General features: G+C 42.8%; 1 protein-coding gene across 1 annotated transcript in view; it reads left to right on the plus strand.

The window, feature by feature from the left end:
* Positions 1-9894: 9894 nt before the first annotated feature.
* Positions 9895-21436, plus strand: part of LOC136572513 (CD109 antigen-like) — a 51999-nt gene continuing 40457 nt past the window's right edge. Inside the window, exons 1-6 of the mRNA XM_066573189.1 lie at positions 9895-9968; positions 12609-12769; positions 12877-12905; positions 14627-14857; positions 15682-15807; positions 21186-21297. Of these exons, the coding sequence (XP_066429286.1) occupies positions 9895-9968; positions 12609-12769; positions 12877-12905; positions 14627-14857; positions 15682-15807; positions 21186-21297 (733 nt within the window). The remainder of the gene's footprint in view (positions 9969-12608; positions 12770-12876; positions 12906-14626; positions 14858-15681; positions 15808-21185; positions 21298-21436) is intronic.

Here is a 21436-nt window from a genome sequence, read left to right on the forward strand (position 1 = left end):
GCTTTATTCACATGGGCTGTATGAACGAGCGCACAAACTGGAGATTTGTGTGTCCATTCACACGATTTTTTATTCGCACTGTGGCTGTTACACAGCCGGACGAAAATCCCTACACTTGTGTAAAAGAGCCCTCAGAGTGAGTAAAAAAGCTAAATCCTTCACATTTGCGATGTTTTCACTCATGCGATGTTGCGAGACGAACAAAATCACAGCATGCTCTATCTGCGATGTGTGATTTTTTTTTTTTTTTATCTCCGATGTTTCCCCGATGGAGCCTCCTTTTTATTGCATTGCAACACAAAAACTTGCAATTTGTGTGTGTTGTGATGCGCTTTTAACATTAGAACATCCTATTGTCTTTCATAATATTCTTTTTAAAAAAATCACTGAAATTCAAAAAATCGCGGGAACAAAGATGGGATTTTGTCGTAATTTTTCGCGCACGTGTGAAACTAGCCTTTGTTTTTTTGCTGCATTCAAAGATCCCTAGTATTTTTCCTTTTTTTGTCAGAGGTTCTGTAAAATGTTTTTTGGTCTGCAAGATGAGTTGTACTTTTAATGGTACCATTTGTTGATCCATGCGACGATTTGATTACTTTCCATTCCATTTTTTATAAGGCGAGACAGGCAAAGTTAGCTATTTTGCCAAATTTCTTTTTTTCATGATGTGCACTGCGCGGGTTAAATAATGTACTAACTTATTTATCTGGATCATTCTGAACACAGCGATACCACATATTTGATTTTTTTACATAGGAAAGGTGGGGTTTTGACATTTTTGTTTTTATTCTTTTTTTATACTTGAATATCACCATTTTTATAGTTTTTCTATTGGAAAGCCTATCTAGCTCAGCAAGAGGCTAAACCTTATAGACCACCGTAGCTAGCAGACTTGGAGGCTATATTCAAGCCTCTGAGTGCAATAGCAACCCATCACATCACGGAGGTCCGATAGATGAGAAAGGGAGTCCCCTCTATCAGCATTTTATATGTTGCTGGTGCACTGACCGCGACATGTAAAGGGTTAAACAGCAGGGATTGGAGGTTTCTTTGGTCCCTGCTGTTTCAACAAGTGCCACGCATCCGCTCCCCTGCCAGGCTTCTGATGCAGCGCTGTCAAAAGACGTATTGGCAGTTGTTAAGGGTTAAAGAGCAATTCTCGCTAAAACAAAAAAAGTCAGCAGTACATATAAGCCCTTGAGGTCTTCTCTTCTCTTGCAATTCTAGTCAGCTGCTGTTTTTTTCAGTTATATCTGATTCTGAGAGCTCAGTAGCCGTTATTATGGCCTTCCACTATTATGGCATTTCCATTTCAGCTTCCACCTAATTTGAAATACTCTTTATTGCTAAATATATTGAAGCACACACGACTCGCACCCTGATTCCAAGTCACTCCTTGAGAACATTTGCTGTCTAGGGTTCCAAGAGAGTTCAATGACAACATATCCAATATGCTGTTATTTCATTGCAGTCTTAGGGCTTATTTAGATGTGCGTATATTGGTCAGGTTTTCATACCCGGCCGATATATGCTGTCCCTCTCTGCAGGGGAAGGAGGCGGGCCAGGCCGGGAGCAGTGCACTGAGCTCCCACCCCCTCTCTGCCCCTCACCACTGTTTGCAATGGGAGGGCGTGAACGGGGCAAAACTAGTGGTGAGGGGCAGAGAGAGGGGGCGGGAGCTCAGTGCACTGCTCCCGGCTCTTCCAGCCTCCTCCCCCTGCAGAGAGGGACAGCGTATATCGGCCGGGCGTGAAAACACATTCAGGGCTCATCCACACGACGAAAACCACCCAGTTAACTTACATGAGCAAAAAAAAAAGCGACTATTAGAAGCAATGGTATCCCCAGCAGCGGGGATATCCCTTATTCTCCTCTGCAGGGGAACCCCGTCATTGCGCTGCTGGGTATTTCCTTCTCCCCTGCAGCGGAACCTCTCTCTCCCTGCAGGGGGAATATCCCTCCAGCCCCGGTGAGATGAAGGGTCCCCCAGCGCTTTCCTTCATCTCTCCTCCTGGAGCAGCAGCGCTTTTTTAAAGCAACACCCAGCTCCCGATCGTGTGAATGGGCAATTTCACTGCTAATTTAGCTAGGGACTTGATAGTGGGAAATCGTCCATTTAGTGCAGTTAGCTGTGATTTATTTTGCTTGGCTTTTCTTTGGTGTGATTTTCACACTCGTGTGAATGAGGCCTTAAACAAGCCCCCGCATATACTGGTGGATCCCACATCTGGGTTCTGCGGGGAAAATGTGAGGCTGGCCACTGCTTCATCTAGCAGCAACATCTGATTGATGGAGATTAGAAAAGCTTTATATCTTTTTAAAAAGGGGTTCACATCTTCGTAAGATAAACCCCTTAGCCTAGGGTCACACGGGGCGGATTGCCGTCGGAAATCTCGCGGTTTGGCCGCAGCAAAAACCGCGAGATCTCCGCCGGCAGAGCCGCCGCGGTTTAAGCCGCGGCGGCTTTGAAGCGGTCCGGCCGCTTGCTCTTCCGTTGCGGCCGGCGCTCCCATAGAGGAGAGCGCGGCCGCAGCGGAATGAAAAAAAGAATGAGCATGCTGCTTCTTTTGAAACCGCGGCTGCGGCCGCCGCAGCCGCGGTTTCAACCGGATTTACCGCAGCGGATTAGCCGTCCCGTGTGGACGAGATTTCTGAGAAACCTCGTCCACATGGCTGGCTAATCCCGGGCTTAACGGCCGCGGGCGGTTTTGCCGCGGGCGGATCTGCTGCGGCAAAACCGCGGCAAATCCGCCCTGTGTGACCCCAGCCTTAGCCTAGGGTCACACAGGGCGGATTGCCGTCGGAAATCTCGCGGTTTGGCCGCAGCAAAAACCGCGAGATCTCCGCCGGCAGAGCCGCCGCGGTTTAAGCCGCGGCGGCTTTGAAGCGGTCCGGCCGCTTGCTCTTCCGTTGCGGCCGCGCTCTCCCATAGAGGAGAGCGCAGCCGCAGCGGAATGAAAAAAAGAATGAGCATGCTGCTTCTTTTGAAACCGCGGCTGCGGCCGCCGCAGCCGCGGTTTCAACCGGATTTACCGCAACAGATTAGCCGTCCCGTGTGGACGAGATTTCTGAGAAACCTCGTCCACATGGCTGGCTAATCCCGGGCTTAACGGCCGCGGGCGGTTTTGCCGCGGGCGGATCTGCTGCGGCAAAACCGCGGCAAATCCGCCCTGTGTGACCCCAGCCTTCAGGGCCCTTTCACACGGACGGAAACTTTCCACATTTCATAGCTAAAAACACAGCTAAGGGTTCCTGCATACGAATGTATACGTATATATGCTTGCCAGAGGATGATGTGATTGTGCTCTGAATGGAGCGCTATCATGTGCTTTCGTGTGCATGTCCGCGCATTTTACTATACTTCTTTGCATTACCAGGCCTATTTACATTGGCGCAGAACACTTCCACACAATGGGAATGAGCCTGGCAGCGTACAAAGTTTTGAATCTGCTCAGCAGCCTAATTAGCCCCCGGTGTGATCATTTCACACAACAAAATCACGCAGTTATGCATGCAATTTCATGCAGACGAAGTGCTATGTGAATGAAATCAATGAGTTCTATGGCCAGCAGTTTGCGCAAGTGATTTTGCGCACGCGAAATCGTGTGCAACATCGCCCCTATGCAGAATCCCTAAATCTGCTGCTGCAGATTTCCACTCCCAGTACCTGCATGTATACACGTGGAATTTTCTGTGCTTTTACCTGTGTATTACAGAAATATTCTGCCCGTGTAAAAGGGTCCTGGCCAGCCAAATATATGCCAAAATATATGCTAGTCCAACCAACGGTTATATCCCTCCACTCCTCGCCTCAGCCAGACCCCATACACATTAGATGCTCAGCCAATCTCACCTGAATCATCTGGTTGTGACTTTCCGCCCTTGGACTTATTCACAGGAACATATTTGTGCTGTGTATTACGCATGCAAATTTTTGAGTGCTTAATACGCAGTGGATAGAACCCATTGATGTCAATGGGTTCGTTCACATGTGCTTATTTTCCGTGTGCATTTCATTTGCAAAAAAAAAAAAACGCAGCATGTCCTATTTGCATGCGTATTGTGCACAATAATAGCACATATTAAGCTAATTAAACTTAATTGCCCATTGAAATCAATAGGAACATGCTTGCATGTTTCTTGCACATGTATATATGCAGGACATGTGCACACAAAAAATATTATAATCTATGGACACAGCACACAATGCCCATTGCACAAATACGCAGCACAAATGCTCACATAAATTCGCCGACACCCCTCTTAAGTTGGCCTTAGTCGTATCTATTTACACTGGAAGATGTGCAAAAATATGATGTGGATTTGGTTTAAGAAAAATAAATTGCAGTACTAGTAGTGACCACCAGGTGGCATAAACTTCCCATGTCTCCCTAAGCATTGCCATTGTTATTGCACACTGCATATTATCATAGGATGAAATAGGCTCCAGGCAAGGAAGTGAATTATACGTGATCTCAGGGGTTTAGAATAAAAAGTCTAGGAACTTCACTTCCCTTCTTCACTGCATACCAATGGCATCAAGGCTGTCAGGCAAGTCATTGAATCCAGAAAGCAAGTGTTATCCCGAGAGAGGAAAAAGGAAATAGTGTGAGAGTAACACTTATGTACATACATAAATGCATGCTGTACATAGATACTAACATACACAAGTATATTAAAAGACAGAGTGTGCTAATAAGCAAATCCAGCATCAATTTGCATGATGCATATCTTCCATACCTACAATAACATATATGAAATAAATGCATTCAATGTATGTTGAATTCCTAAAAACATAGTAATATAACAGTATCAGACTTTTTAGACACACAGTACTTACATTCAATCCAAATATCATGCATCATATAGTGCGGTAATGTGTGATAGCTGAGAGATTGTGCATGGCCTTCAACAGAGCAAAATTAAGGTCGGTGGAGATTCTCTTCCCACCTCTGGGAACCAGACCCCTCTCTCAACCTTGCGATACAAAACACAAATAACATGGGCACCACATAATCATAAGAATAAGCCCGGTGTCACACGAACGTATATGCGCAGTGTTTTGCACGCGCAAAAAAAACACTAAAACACAGGTTCCCATGTAAAAATGCAACAGCCATTACGCAAAAAGATGGCAAGAGTCAGCCCGTTAATGCGCATGCACTCGAGAGACATCGGTCTAAGACAGGGTGCTATAAATATGTTAAGCTGGGTTTACATGGGACAAATGTCGGGCAACGTGTGTCCTCGCTTCTGTGCTCTTGCACGGGAGCTAATAGCGCTGTCTCACTCACAGAGCGGCAAGTGGGGAGGCTGCAGGAGATTTCTCTCCTCTCAATCCCCCGCCCCTCTCCATAGACTTAACACAGCGGCCATTCAATACTGAACAGCTGCTATTTACACAGATCGCTCATCATTCAGTATAAATAGCGGCATTCAGTATTGAACGGCTGCTATGTTAAGTCAAAGGAGGGGGGCGTGGAAGCAAGAGGAGAGAAATCTCCTCCAGCCTCACCACTATGAGACAGCGATACTACCTTCCTCGCAGGTGCACAGGAGCCAGTATGTGCGGGGATGAGTGTCGGGCATCTTTTGCCCAACAATCGTGCTGTCTAAAACGGCCTTTAGAGACTAAACCGAAAACAAAGAAACACATCAAAAACCCATACACACATGACTAGATTGCCAAAAAGATACAACTTTATCAAATGTATAAATCTAGGACTGTATATTAAAGCAATTAAAAGCACACAACTCGGGCCATTAAGAATATTGGTGGATCACCTGCAAGAAATACCGTAATAGAGCATATGAGAGTTGGTCAAGTAACAATATTACATTATATCCAGTTAATCAATAAATACATGATGTCCCAAAAAATGTATACACACTGTAACAGTTTATAACTCACCAGGAGAAATAAATCAATACTGCTGCACAGGAAACTTGGCTTAATTGTCCATAACAGCCAATCAGATTCCACCTCTGGAAAATGGAAGCAGAGACCTAATTGGCACAATTTTTGATTTACATCCCCCACTCTATTTTCAGTCCTTTTCAGGCTTAACCTATTAGAAATAATGGGTGAAGCCAGAGTAATCTTTGAAGAAAGGAAATTTATGCTAAAGTGCTACGGGAAGTTCAAAACTGCAGTTAAAGTGCAAAGAGAGTTTTGAACAGAGATTCAAGCAAATCCACCTACGTGACTTACAATCACTCAAATTAGAGAGAAGTTTAAGGGTTCCTTCACACGAATGTCATTTTAAAGCTCCGACAGCTGTGCTAAAAAATTGTGGCTATTGGAGCTTAAAAACTTGAAAAGTATCTCCAGAGTCCAAGTAAATCTGTGCAACAAGCGGGTTGTGAGACAAGAATTTCAAAATCAAGATGCATTCCAAGAATAGTCCATGCTCTTAATAAATATGATCCTGATCTGTGACTAGTGTAGTGGCCCAGAGTTAACAGGCCCCTACATAATTTTAAAAGTTTGTCCTGTGCAATCGTATTGTCAGTGTCTTCTTTGTGTATGCATTTGATGTGTATTGCACCTCTGCAGCACTGAATGGGTTAATGTCTGGGTTATGTTTGAGAAATGTATCTTGTTGTATATCATGTGATTGTGTTTTTTATATATGAATTGGAGATTCAGATTCTGATTCTGGATTCAGAAGCAGTCTTCGTAGACAGAGGTCTGCAAGTGAACCACACAGACACTGTCTGGTCTGTGTGGTCCAGAATAGAAGAGGCCGAGCGAGGGTCTGAAGCCTGTCCTGGGCCCACACTACCCAGGATGTGCCAGTGCCGCTACCCGCACTGAGAGTTACTGAGCAAGAAGGAGAAGGCCACCAGAAGAGTGAATGATGACCGGTAGAGAGTAAGAGAGGCAAGAGAGTTTTGCTGGGAGCAGGATCTCACAGATAACTGGGACTGTGGATTATCTGGATTATCTGGTCCTCCCTGTCACACCACCTTCTGAGTGTAAAGTGTTCTTTTTCTGGACTGTTGGAAATTTTTTGGACTTAAGTAAATGGCATTACCGACTATTCCCGGTTTGCTCAGAAAGTTATCCCTGTGCATGGACTACTTTATTTCTGCCTCAAGGTTCACCGCAGAGGAAGGAACGGTGGCATCACGAGTGACAAAGAATTATAAGGTAATGACTAGTTACTCTTTCCCTGTGACCTCCCCCAGAAGTAACTTGGATGGGTCCCGAGCTTCCCCCAGGCAAGGAGATGGTAGAGCCACTGTGACAGAAATCCCTTATCTACCGTGCCATCTCTTTGGCTGTGGGCCTGCTCCTCGGACGCTCCATTGGTACTTAGCAAGATGTGTAGAGGAGGCACAGTTTAGAAGAAAGATTGTATGGAGCAATAAGGCTACATTTACAATTGTACCTGCTGGGGATCTGATAATCCGCATAATATGGATGGACATGATGTTAATTTAGAAGGTGTGGTGCAACTTATCAATGAAGGGATTAATTGGACCATTCTTTCTTGACACTACTATGACTGGTACCATTTACTTGAAGTTGCTGGAGCAATGTATTATACCGCACATTGAAGAGGACTTGAGGATGAGGAGTTTTATTTCCAACTAGATGGAGCACCCCCACACTGCCATCATGATATAAAGGCCTACTATGATACCTTGATTGCAATCTGCCAAGATGGATTGGACAAAGAGGTTCAGTAGAATACATCCCGCGTTCAGGAGACCTCACACCATTTTTATGGGGATACTTAAAAAATAAGTTTATGTAAAAAAAGCAGCAACAATCAATGAATTGAGGGTGGCCACTAAAGATGAGCGAACACCAAAATGTTCGGGTTCACGTTATTCGAAACGAACTTCCCGCGATGTTCGGGTGTTCGTTTCGAATAACGAACCCCATTGAAGTCAATGGGCGACCGGAACATTTTTGTATTTCGCCGATGCTCGCTAAGGTTTTCATGTGTGAAAATCTTGGCAATTCAAGAAAATGATGGGAACGACACAGCAAGTTCTCCTCTGCCACAGCTGTAACAGCTGTGGCAGAGAAGAACGATGTTAGCCCATTGAATTCAATGGAGCCGTCAATACAGCCGACTCCACTGAATGCAATGGGCTGCCGGCGATCGCGGGATGAATTGTCGGAAAGGGGTTAAATATATAAGCCCTTTCCTGCAATTCATCCAGAAATGTGTAAAAATAAAAAATATATATATACTCACCTGGTGCCGACAGACGGAGTTCAGCGCGGCAGGCTGCAGTTCTCCTGAACTGCTCTGAACAGCTGTGAGTAGTATTCAGCAGCCGGGGATTTAAATTCATGAATGGGTGTGAGTGAGGGCTGGCCTCTGATTGGTCAGGCTGTGACCATTCAGAGGCATCTTATTCAGCAGGCGGGGATTTTAAATCCCCGGCTGCTGAATACTACTCACAGCTGTTCAGAGCAGTTCAGGAGAACTGCAGCCTGCCGCGCTGAACTCCGTCTGTCGGCACCAGGTGAGTATATATATATTTTTTATTTTTACACATTTCTGGATGAATTGCAGGAAAGGGCTTATATATTTAACCCCTTTCCGACAATTCATCCCGCGATCGCCGGCAGCCCATTGCATTCAGTGGAGTCGGCTGTATTGCCGGTTCCATTGAATTCAATGGGCAAACATCGTTCTTCTCTGTCACAGCTGTTACAGCTGTGGCAGAGAAGAAGGATTTGTCTTCTATATGTTCTCAATGGGGTTGGCGCTGCTGCCGCCGGCCCCATTGAGCGCATATAGAAAAGATTTCTCAGGGAAGAAAGTTAAAGTAACCCGAACATCCGAACATCGTGTGGTGTTCGTTACGAATAACGAACATCCCGAACACCCTAATATTCGCCCGAGCATCAAGCTCGGACGAGTACGTTCGCTCATCTCTAGTGGCCACTAAACAAGAATTCACACAAACACCAAATGTTAAGTATTCTTGAGGTCTGCGATTCCTTTGCTTTGCCTTTTCTGCAGTGTCTGGACCAGAACACTCATCAGTTTGGAAACAGGTGTTGACATGGCCACCTCTCAACATTTTCCTGATTGGATCGGATTGACAAACAACAATCAGAAAATCCTAAAACTGGTGAAGGCCTGAGGTCATGTGATCCATCAGGGGCGTAGCTAAAGGCTCATGGGCCCGGGTGTAAAAGTTTATCTTGGGGCCCCCCAACTTTCCTGTAACAGGGCCCGCAACTATAATGTTTTATTCATAGTACTGGTATCCCTGTATGGAGAAGAGAGGCCTTATGGACCCCTTAAGGCTCCTGGGCCGCATGCAACCGTATCACCTGCATCCGCTATAGTTATGCCAGTGGCTCCGAATTAGCTCCCTAAAATCTGGACCTGACCTCCATCACCCCCTCAGTAGAAGCAAAGCCTAACTATGTTATTTGGGCAAATATGACAATATTATGGCTGTTTTTTGTTTAGAAACTTTTAATATATTATAGTTACAAGATATTCATCTTTGGCCTCTAACTTTTTCAGAGCCATTCTGTTCTACTTTTGACAGCGGGGATCAGGCCCAGTGGTTATCAAATATTTTGACACAGTCTTGGTAATACAAACTTATATAAATGTAATTTATATAGCTCATGAAATTCTAGGAACATTTGCATCAAGTACCACAAAAGGGTGCTGGAATAAACAGTTTCACTGCAGGTAGCATAAAAACAATAGTGACTGGAAGTAGACAAAAGAATCTTCTACCTGAGTCTTTGTGTTGTATTCTATACAAGGTGTTTAGTATCAGCTGCCATAGGGCAGGACTTCACATCACTGCAGCTTTAAAAGGCAGCAAATCTGAAGGAGCTTCACAGCATAGTTTGGGATTAGGGCCACAAACGGTACTTGTTATTTTTCAGGAAAAGCAAGGATGTATCTGATACAGCTTCCCCTGTTGAGGCTCCCCGTCCTCCTGGCCATATTACTGGTCACCTGTGATGGCAGGTAGGTTGTTTAGATTTTCTGACATTTCTCCCTATTGTCTTATCTTTACATGCAAGCACCTTTTATGCATGCGTGTGTATATATCTGTATATGTATGTGTATATATATATATATATATATATATATATATATATATATATACACACAAATACAGATATATTAATATATATATACACACATACATATAAATGCTAATAATGATTTGTATGTATGAGCTATCATGTATAATCAACAATAAACAATAGTTTTTGTTGACCATTTTGTGCTTTAACACCAGCTAATTATTATTATGATTATTATTATGATTTCCAACCTGGTGTACATTTCTAGTATAATTTACACCTTTTCTGGCATAAATGATATAAAAATCTGTCATTCCAGGGCGGCCACACTCCCTCCTAACAAGCCACACCTACTTTTTTACCAAAGTGGCAAGGTCTACATAAAAGGCCAAAAACCTACAAATTTTTGTACAGATTTGCCTTTTTTTTACACCAGAATTCTGGCTATAAAATCTTAAATAAATGTCCCCCAATGTTTTTTCAAGTTTTCATTCATCCATTTGATAGGTGAAAACGAATAGGTCAGCGTGAGTTTGACTGCTGGCACCCCCACTGATACTGAGAACAGCTATGCAATTGGTCTGCAAGTGAATGGAGCGACAGTCATACAGGCAGACAGAGGCGTAACTTGAAGCTTCTGGGCCCCGGTGCAAAATGTGTAACAGGGCCCCCAACTATAATGCTTTACTTATAGTACTGGGCTCCCAGTATAAAGAAGAGAGGCCTTATGGGCCCCCTAAGGCTCCTGGGCCCAGGTGCAACCGCATCCCCTGCACCCTCTATAGTTATGCCCCTGCAGGCAGACTACCGCTCCACTCATTTCAAGGATAGGGCTGGAGATTGCTGGGCACTTGAATTTTGTCACCTCCGATGATCTCATTGAAATCACTGGAGCAGCAGTGTGCCTCTGTTCCCTTGGAGACCAATCAGACCCCCGTTCTCGGGATCGGTAAGTGTCTCAGCGGTCAGACCCCATTGATCTATCTGTTTTCACTTATGCAGTGGATGGATGAAAATTTGAAAAAACATAGTCTCTGTAACCCCCCTTTTAAGGCTGCTTTTAGAGAAGATTTTACCTCTGTATTTGGTCCATACTTTGTAGACCGAATATAGTGTTAATGTACATTGCTAGGACTATTCATTGACTGTATTTTTCACAGACATTTTTAAAAACTTTCATATTTGTATTCTTTTCTATTGGGCAAATACTGATCATTATTTGACCAGTAGAAAGTAAAATATATGGAGGCAAATAGTGATCAAATACTGATGACATACAGTTGTAATGGCATCGGAAACACATTTGTAATACGCATCCATGTTACTGACATGTTTTCATATGCTCATGTAAAACGGGCTTTAGGCTGCATTCCCACGAATGTATATCAGCTCGGTTCTCACGCTGAGCCGATATACGTCGTCCTCATCTGCAGGGGGGGAGGATGGAAGAGCCAGGAGCAGTGCTCTGAGCTCCCGCCCCGTCTCTGCCCATCTGCACTATTTGCAATGAAAGGAGGCGGAATGGGGGCGGGTCTAAGTCCCGATAATTAGCCCCACCCCTGTTCCACCTCTCCCCATTGCAAATAGTGCAGAGGGGTGGAGAGGAGACAGAGAGGGCGCGGGAGCTCAGTTCCTGCTCCTGGCTCTTCCATCCTCCCCCCCCCCTGCAGATGAGGACAACGTATATTGGCTCGGCGTGAAAACCGAGCCGATATACGTTCGTGGGAATGCAGCTTTAAGGAAATCTCTACTTTTAACCTGTGAGGGGAAGGAGTGTCAGCTTGTTAGAGGTACTCTAATAGTCCCATGGTGAGCTATGTGCCAAAATCATACTAGCTTTAGGCTTTTATAGGTATGATTTGGCACCTAGTTTAATAGTTCTGCTTGCTACTTCTGGGACCACAGCCTTAAAGATGCATTTAGACGTAATGATTACCATTCAAAAATTTGTTAAAACTCATGAAAGTTAATGAGTGTTAATAGGAATGTTAATAGGAATGTGAAACACTGAAGAGAAGCGAATTACTCAACGATGATCTGCCTGTCTAAACAGGCTGCACGAGCGCGAATGAGCTGGTGATATCACCAGCCTGTTCGCTCAGCAAAGGAGCATTTCTTGTTGTGTGTAAAAGGGCCATTACATTACATAGTCCTCTATTAAATCCTAGAAAGGGGGTCCACAGTGAAGAATACTTTGCAGAATGCTAGGTGCACACTAGATATTTTGGGGCTGTGTGCTATCAGTGCAATTCAATGGACAGAACACATCCCTATTATGGCCATTATAACTCATGGCATATCCTATTCCTTTCCATTTCACAAACAAGAAATAGGATGCCAATCATATAAATGTACTGTGTTCATGTATGTCGGACAGCACATGGAATCGTGTCCATACGCTGTCTGATATGAGTGGAGTCTCTTGGACACAGCTCCCAGTTATGTCTAGTGTGCACCTAACCTTATAGAAAGTTGGGAGGACGAATTTCCCTTTTATATATTGAAATTAAGTTATCCTAGGCATTCAAAGTAAGTGGAAGTGCAAGATCAATTAAAATATTTTTCTTGTGTCTCATAGACCATCATATTACATTACATCACCGAGTTATATTATCCCCGGAGAAAATACAACATTGGCCGTCCACTGGTTTGGGGAAAAGTATTCTGAAATTACAGTGTCTGCAGGGATTATGACGACCACTACAATTTTGGTGAATGTGAGCAAAATATTCCACAATGGTGAGTGTAAAACATATTTCAATTCTCACAGCATGTATTTCTTCACTGTAATGACAATATTCCTACACTGTGTGACTGACCAATTATTTTTTTGGCTCTTTTTGTAGATGTTATTGGAACAATCAGTATACCTGCAGTAAGTACATTATTTTCTGTATCTCATGTAACTACAATTTATGAATAATTATGTACTTTTAGAATAAAACCGTTTTATAATACAATGTAGCTAACAGAGAGAAGACAATAATTATCATGGTGTCTAATCATTGTCATGATTTGGGCCTCATTTAAGATTCCTTCAGTTAGTAATGGGATAATATAGAAGTTATTGTTGACTTTTTGTGTTTATAAAACACTTCTTTCCGAGCTTGTTCTACATTCTTTGTCAAAAAAAAATAAACACCTAGAAGTAGTTGCTGTTTTGCTGCAAAACTCGGCATGTAGTTACATCTCAGGCAGATACACAAATGATTAGAGTTGTGGTGTGATTAGATGAATGATCTTGCCACCTGAGGGCCTACAAGTGGTTCCACCCTTGACCTATAAAAAGGCTCTAAGAGGGGACTTGTGTGTAGTGGACTTCTTTTTCCGCTTTAATTTGGACGACAGCCATGTTCGTGTTTGGAGACCTAGGGGTGAGCGCCGCAATCCTGCCTTTGCTGTGGAGCAGCCCACTGCCACCACTGCTATGATAGTCTGGGGGAACAACACATTTGATGGTGGTCGGTCACCCCTAGAATTGGTATGACGGACAATGACAGCTCAGTGATATGTTCAGGTCATCCTGCAGCCACATGTGTTCTTCCCATGGTGGCTTCCAAGAGGCATCTTCCAGTAGGATAATGCTCACCCGCACACACAAGGGTGTTACAGGAATGTCTCCACAGCATTACCACTTACATGGCCTGCTCGGTTGCTAGATTTATCACGAATAGAACATGCATGGGACCATCTGGGACACCAACTTCAACAGCCTATGAGTTTGCACAATCTACAGGGTCACTTATAGCAAATATGGAGCATTATGCCACAGCATACCATACAGAACCTGTATGCCTCCATGTCTGCCCGTATTACATCTTGCATTCAAGCTAGAGATGACCCAACAGGGTCAAGAGCCTCCATGCCCACCTGTATCACATCTTACATCCAAGTTGGAGGCGGTACAACAGGGTACTAACGCCTCCATGCCTGCCTGTATTACATCTTACATCCAAGCTAGAGGCGGTCCAACAGGGCACTAATGCCTCCATGCCTGCTCATATCACATCTTGTATCCAAGCTAGAGCCGGTACAACAGGGTGCTAGAGATTCAAGTGTTCAGTATTCCACAATAAATGTTCCTTTTGCTCTGATATTGTAATCACTTACTTATATCAGCGTTACAATCACACATAGAAAGTTTCATTCAATTTCAACAACTCCTTCTAGGTGCTTAATTTTTTTTGACAATGAGTGTATATGAAATACAATGTTGCCATTCTCTGATAGGGATCAGACCCAGATAAAGATCACAGATAAAAGCTGCAAGGGCAAGTACAAACACCAACTTCCTGCAGCGTGCAGAAATGGCAAAATGCTAAATAAAGGAGGTACTGTAGCTCAGGTGGAAAATACAAATGAACAGCCAGTCATACAGTACACCTACCAGTCATTGGGGAGGGGTGGCTGCTTAGTATTATACTTTCACTTGCATAAGGCTTCTATAGAGAGCTTCTATTAGTGTCACCTATACCATTAGATCAGGGAGGCTGCCTGCACCCTCTTAGTGTATCTTACAAAGTACTGATACAACTTGTCCCCCCAACATATTTGGATTAAAGCTAAAAAAAACTGAATATCATATGCTTTTGGCAGATCCCAGCAGACCCTTCAATCCCTTCGTATACACTGGCTGTGATTGGTTGTGGTGAAAACACATTAGTATTTTCTCAGCGAATACAAGTGAAGATGCAGAAAAGGAGTATATCGATATTCATACAAACTGACAAAGCTATGTACAAACCTGGAGAACGCGTCAGAATACGAGTAATCTCTGTAAATCATGACCTGAGACCTCATAAAGGAAATGTGGACCTCGTCATCAAGGTACGCCTTTTTGTTTTCAAACTGAAATTTCACACTAACTATGTCAGTTTTCCAGAGTCCAGCACTGGGAATATGATTTCCTGGATAATCCTCTTTCATCAGAGGCGTAACGTGAAGCTTCTGGGCCCCAATGCAAAACCTGTAACAGGGCCCCCAACTATAACGCTTTATTAATAGTACTGGGCTCCCTATATGGAGAAGAGAGACCTTATGGGCCCCCTAAGGCTCCTGCAACTGCATCCCCTGCATCTCCTATAGTTACGCCAGTGCCTTTCATGTAACCTATTAGGACACAGAGATGTCAGACTAAGGCTATCTACACACGAGCGAGCAATTTACCCACAGATGCCTCCCATTCGTGAAACTCGCACAGGAGGATCAGAATTGTTTCCCATCTATTTCAATGGGAAACCTCGCATTACACTCGCATGCACATTGCATGCACATCACACGGCATGCAAGAGCCATGTGTGGCATTAAAAGCCCCCATTGAAATCAATCGGCGATCCGTTACAAGAAATGCAAAAAGTTAGAGCATGCAATGATTGTTTCCCACATCGCATCGTGGTGCAGGAAAACATCGCTTATGTATATGACTCCATTCAAAAGTTAGACGGTATCTTGGAAGCTGTTGCGGATCTCAGATTTGAGTGTAATGAAACAGTAGAAGGTGTAATTTATTTCTTTTAGATTTCTTTAAATTTGGATAATCACAAAATCCAAACAAAACAGATAAAAAACAATTTGGCTTTGGACAAATATTGTAGATCCATTTGTATATTTCTATTATACTTTGACATGCATGAATTATATTTTATTACAAGGATCCTGAGAATAATGTTGTCCAGCAGTGGTTACAAATGCAGCCAGACTTGGGAATTGTCTCCAAAGAGTTCATACTGTCAGACGGACTTCTGTTGGGAGACTGGAAGATACAGGCTGCATCAGATGTAAGTACTTTAGATGATTCACCTCACTCATGTTCTAGACAAGTAACTGAGAACATCTATGTCAACTAGTTTAACCCCTTGAGTGGCGGGTTTCCTACCACCCTGTCGTGCCCACCAGGGCAGGTTTTTTAAAATGGTCTAATCATTGAATTTCAACTAGTTTTGCAGTTGCGTCTCAAGAGCCATAACTTTTTCATTTTTCCATTGACATGGCCATATGAGGGCTTGTTTTTTGCGGGACAAGTTGTGATTTTTTAAACAGGGGGGAGGAAAAAAAGAAATGGGGAAAAAAGAAAAAAGGGGCCATGTCATTAAGGGGTTAAATAATGTATTAACTTCCTTCTCTGGGTCATTACGATGCACATGGATACCACATGTGTGATTGTATTTTTGATTTTTTACAAAGTAAAGGGAGACAAGTGTTTTTTTAATTTTTTAAATAATTTTTTTACTTTTTTTTTTTACATTTAAAAAAAAAATTATTTATTTTTTGTCCCTTTAGGGGACTTCCACAGGGACCCATCAGGACCCCTGATCACATTCCAGGGGTCCGATGGTGACAGCCCTTTACATGCTGCAGTGACAGCCCTTTACATGCTGCAGTCACATAGACTGCAGCATGTAAAGGGTTAACACAGCAGAGATCAGAGGTTTTCTCTGCTCTCTGCTGTAAGAGCTGGTACCTAGCTGTCCTCTGACAGCTAACAACCAGCTCTCCCTGCCACAGAGACCATCGGCTTGCTTCTGACAAGCTGATGGTCTCTATGGCAACCTGTAAACAAAGCAGGACATTGCCGACATGTCGGCAATATCTTCTGCTGGTTTTTCAAAGCCCTTGCACTGCTCTATGTGGGTCTGTGCAGGCAGAGCACACTGTCACAGCTTGTGGCATTGTGCTCTGCAGCTCCCATAGTGATACATAGCCCGGAAATCTTCCGGGCTATGTTGCTATGAGCAGTGGAGCTCGTCACGGAACTTTTCCGGGCGTGCCACTCAAGGGGTTAATTGCCTCTGTTTCAAAAGCTGTATATTAGGGCTACTTTACACGGGCATATTTGTGCATGCAAAATTTACGTGTACACTACACAGAGAATAGAATCATTGATATCAATGAATTCATACACATTTTTTGTTTTTGCGCAAGCAAAAAAGATAGGATTTTTGTACACAATTGTGTACCAAGAATCCCCATAGACGTCTTCACAATTCCATGAAAAAAAGAACACATCTGGACCTCATTAGGCTAAATAGCCTCTTAAATCGGGGCATGGGAGGGGGGTGTTGCATGCATATGAACAGGCCCTGTATTCGTAAAAAAGTACAGAACACTGCGCAGACACACACGCAAATCAACCTCATTAATAGTGCAAATACGCTGTGCTGATTGTGAATATTTGTATGTGCGCTCATGTGAAGGAGCATGGGTATAGATAGAATATATTCATGGGTAGCATATTTGATGCAGAAATGGCTTTGATTACCCCAATTATGTGAATGGGGTTTTCAGAAAAACTTATTTTTGTGCAGGAAAAACAATTGAAATGTCAGGAACAGATTTTCAGGCATAGAAGTTTCTGCAACAAATTTGCTGAGTTCCTTCACAGTGGCAATCACGATATAGCCGTGACTTTTTTCTTGCGATTTTTGAAGGTCAGCACTGCTTTTTCTAGAGATTTTCTCACGTTTTTTTACGCAATTTTTTAATGCGAAAGTCAATAGGATTTTTTAATGTTAAAAATGTATCGCACGAAAAACACAAGTTCATGCTATGCGATGCGATAAAAAGGAGGCTCCATAGGGAAAATGGGAGATAAAAAAATGCAAAACGCAGAAAGATAGGACAGGCTGCGATTTTTTTGTATTGCAACATCACTTGAGTGAAAACATCACAGATGTGAAGGAAACCATTAAAAATCATTGATCATAATTCTGCATTTTCACTCACTCACACATCGTGTGATTTTTATCGCCAGTGTGAAGGCACCCTGAGACTATACAATTATAATGTTTTTGGGCTTTCTTTCTATCATCTGCCATCTGCTTTTTGCATCAACCACCAATAAATTTTGACAAATCTTATGCCATATACCCTTAAGGATGTTCATATTAACCCTGTTAGAAACTGCAAATGATGCTGTAAAGCATAATATCGAGTGTAAAATATATACAGACGGGAGTAAGTTGCCATATGACACATTTAGGTAGCCCTTCACCTGTGTGTCAACCTAGATAACTTGGTTATTTGTAGTTTTAGTGAACTTTAGGGCTTTTTCACACGTCCGTATATCGGCCCGGTTTTCACGCCCGGCCAATATACTGTGTCCCTTTCTGCAGGGTGAGGAGGCGGACCGGGCACAATGCACTGAGCTCCCGCCCCCTTCCGCCCTCTCTCTGCCCTTTGCCACTAGGGTGGAACTTAGCCCCGGCTAAGGGGCGGGTTGGGGGCGGGAGCTCAGTGCACTGCTCCCGGCCCAGTTCTTCTCCTCCCTCTGCAGAAAGGGACGCCATATATCGTCCGGGCGTGAAAATCTGTCCGATATACAGTCGTATGAATAAGCCCTTAGAAAGAAGAATTGGTTTTGATATAATCCGACATGTCAAAAAGTTTCTTTGTTCTAGAAAATAAAAAGGAATCATCTACTTCTGGTGCAATGAAATGTCTCTAAAACATACTGTTCAGTGTAACATTCAGTGTGGTTTTTAGCTACATAGCAGTCAACAAGTGGAATTCTGTGTGGTTAAGAAAAAGTCTGTTCTATATTGTATTTATTTGTTCGCACATTGTGTCTTCAGAAAGGTATACACTAATGTTATAGGCAAAGTAAGGGTCATCTACAGACTACGACAAATGCCTGGGACATGCTAGGAAAGCAAGAATCACATTGGTTACTTAATTAGAGGGGGGGGGGGGGGGGGTTGGATGCTCCACATAAAGCCAGTTTATTTTCATCAACTATTTTATTCTTGTCCTCCGCAGGGTCATGAACAATCTGCTGCCTTTTCCATAGCTAAATATGGTATGTGTAATACCTTTATTAATTAGCATGAAATAAATTACAAACTTTTTTAACAGTGCAGGATCATTGTTCTGTTCTGCAACAAAAGAGATACTTTCAATGGAATCAGCTTAATGGACATATTGACATATGTAATTACTTGGTGATTGGAAAGAAGATGATTATTGTTACCACAAGTTATACTGCCATATTTCTTATCAGATCCCAGAGTTTATTATCCTTTTACCTGCTGAATAAGGATCCACCTCACAATCCAAAGCAAGGCTGCAACTGTATGAATTTACTGTTCCAACTTTGGAACATTGGCAGATCAAAGGTTAAAGAGACTGTCACCTACATTTAGTCCTATAACCTAAGCTTATGGGCTGAAAGTAGGTGACCCGCTGAGCCCGGGGATGTATTTACCATTCAAGTCGTTCCCCTGATGTCAGCGCTGGAAGCCACTGCTCAGTATACTGAGCTGCGCTGCTAAGTAGTATGCCTGTTATAAAATTAGAACGATTGGACTACTTAGCAACATCGCTCAATGCACTGCCAGTGCTCACACTGGGGCAATGATGGGGGAGGTAAGTATAACACATCCCTGGACTCAGAGGGTCACCTACTTTTAGCACATAAGCTTAGCTCATAGTAGGTGACAGATTCACAGATTCCCTTTAAATGTTTTTATGTGTGACTATTAAATATAAGTATCACAACTTACTATGTGCCTCATGTATTTGCAGGTCCTTTAAAGTTTGATGTTATCCTAGATATTCCAACTTTCTATATCAGCTCACAGATGCCCAGCCTAACTGGTACAGTCACAGCAAAGTAAGTCTGTGTAACATAAGTGTATATCTATCTATCTATCTATCTATCTATCTATCTATCTATCTATCTATCTATCTATCTATCTATCTATCTATCTATCTCACATCTATCTATTTAGCTCATATCTATGTATCTCATATTTATCTATCTCATATATATCTATCCATCTATCTCATATCTATCTATCTCATATCTATCTATCTATCTATCTATCTATTTATCTAATATCTATCTATCTATCTATCTCACATCTATCTATCTCATATCTATCTATAAGAATATTCTTTAAAATTACAGATATGCCTCGGGTGCACCGATCAAGGGGAGTGTAACGATATCACTGAAAGCACAGGATAGTTTGGAAGGCTTAAATGAAATAAATAAGACATATGAGGTGTGTATATGTATATTCTGTCTTCCTTTTCTCAAGTATTATGTACTTTACCGCCAATTTAGGGCTCCCTTCCACGGACGGATTTCCGCCGCGTAATTCGCGGCAGAAATCCGCTGCGTTGCCTTCAGCTATTAGGTTCTATTGAACATAATAGCTCAGGGCTCATGGAGCGGAATTCCACCGCGGAATTCCGCACCGTGAAATCTCCCGTCCTCACCCGCGGCATGCTCTATTTGCCGGGGGTGTACGCGCGGACGGCTTCCATTGCAGTCAATGGAAGCCGTCCGTCACGCTATCTTCCGCTGTAGCACAGCGGAAGGTAGCGTGAAACCGCTTCCCTGCCTACCGCCGTCACGTCATATGACGCGGCCGGCGTGTCATATGACACTGCAATATCTGAGAATGAACATATTCAATCTGTGCTAAGCAACAATCATATTGAGCCTGAGTGATATTCTCAGGCGAAATTTGTGCAATGTGATGTGCACAAAACTCGCACAAATATGGAATCCATTCTTTTGAGGAAAAGAAATTGCAGCATGTTCTGTCTTTAGGCGTGGAGCACCTTGCCCATTGTTTTCAATAGGACCTTAAAAGACATCGAATGCCACTCACATGCCGTGAGATGTGCATGCGAGTGTGATGGGATTTTAGCTATTGCTATTAATGGGAAACACCTGCAAGCCTTTGACACGCGTGAAACATGCACCTAAGGATCACAATTCCACAAAAGTGATACAAGGCGTTTTTGAATAAAAAATGTCTTGTATTAGTGCGAAAATGCATGTTTGCAATCACGATATCGGGCTGAGTTTCTCGGTCTGTTATCACACTCGCCCCTGTGAGAATGTAGCCTTATTTTGGGGTTTGCCTGTCCTCTCTGCATTTGTGTGGGTTTCCTCCAGAGACTCAGTTTATTTCCCACACTATAAAGACATTTTTAAATATCTTTGATTCCTCTGTTGGTCTCACAATCTATCCTACATTGGCTCTAGGATATATGTATATTTAGGATAGGAAGGCTAGATTGTGAGCCCCATGGAATTAGGGATTGGTAAATGCATTCTCTGTAATGTAGGCGCTATATAAGTAACCTGTACTAGTAACAATAGTGTATATATCTTAGTGCTGTGTACTAAATATTTGTTTTGTAGATCTCAGGATTTATGAACTTCAGTTTCACACGAGCAGAACTACAAAATGTGGTAAACCAAGAAGGAATTAATGTAACAAATGTAACAGTGTCAGTAACTGAAGAACTTACAGGTAAATGTAATGATTTAATGTAAAATAAATAAATTATATATATATATATATATATACATACTGTATATTGACATCAGGAAAAGGAAATCTGGGAAGGCGACTGATTCCAAATTAATTCTGAATGATCAAATGGCACAAA

The sequence above is a fragment of the Eleutherodactylus coqui genome, chromosome 1 (assembly GCF_035609145.1).
Source record: "Eleutherodactylus coqui strain aEleCoq1 chromosome 1, aEleCoq1.hap1, whole genome shotgun sequence".
NCBI lineage: Eukaryota > Metazoa > Chordata > Amphibia > Anura > Eleutherodactylidae > Eleutherodactylus > Eleutherodactylus coqui.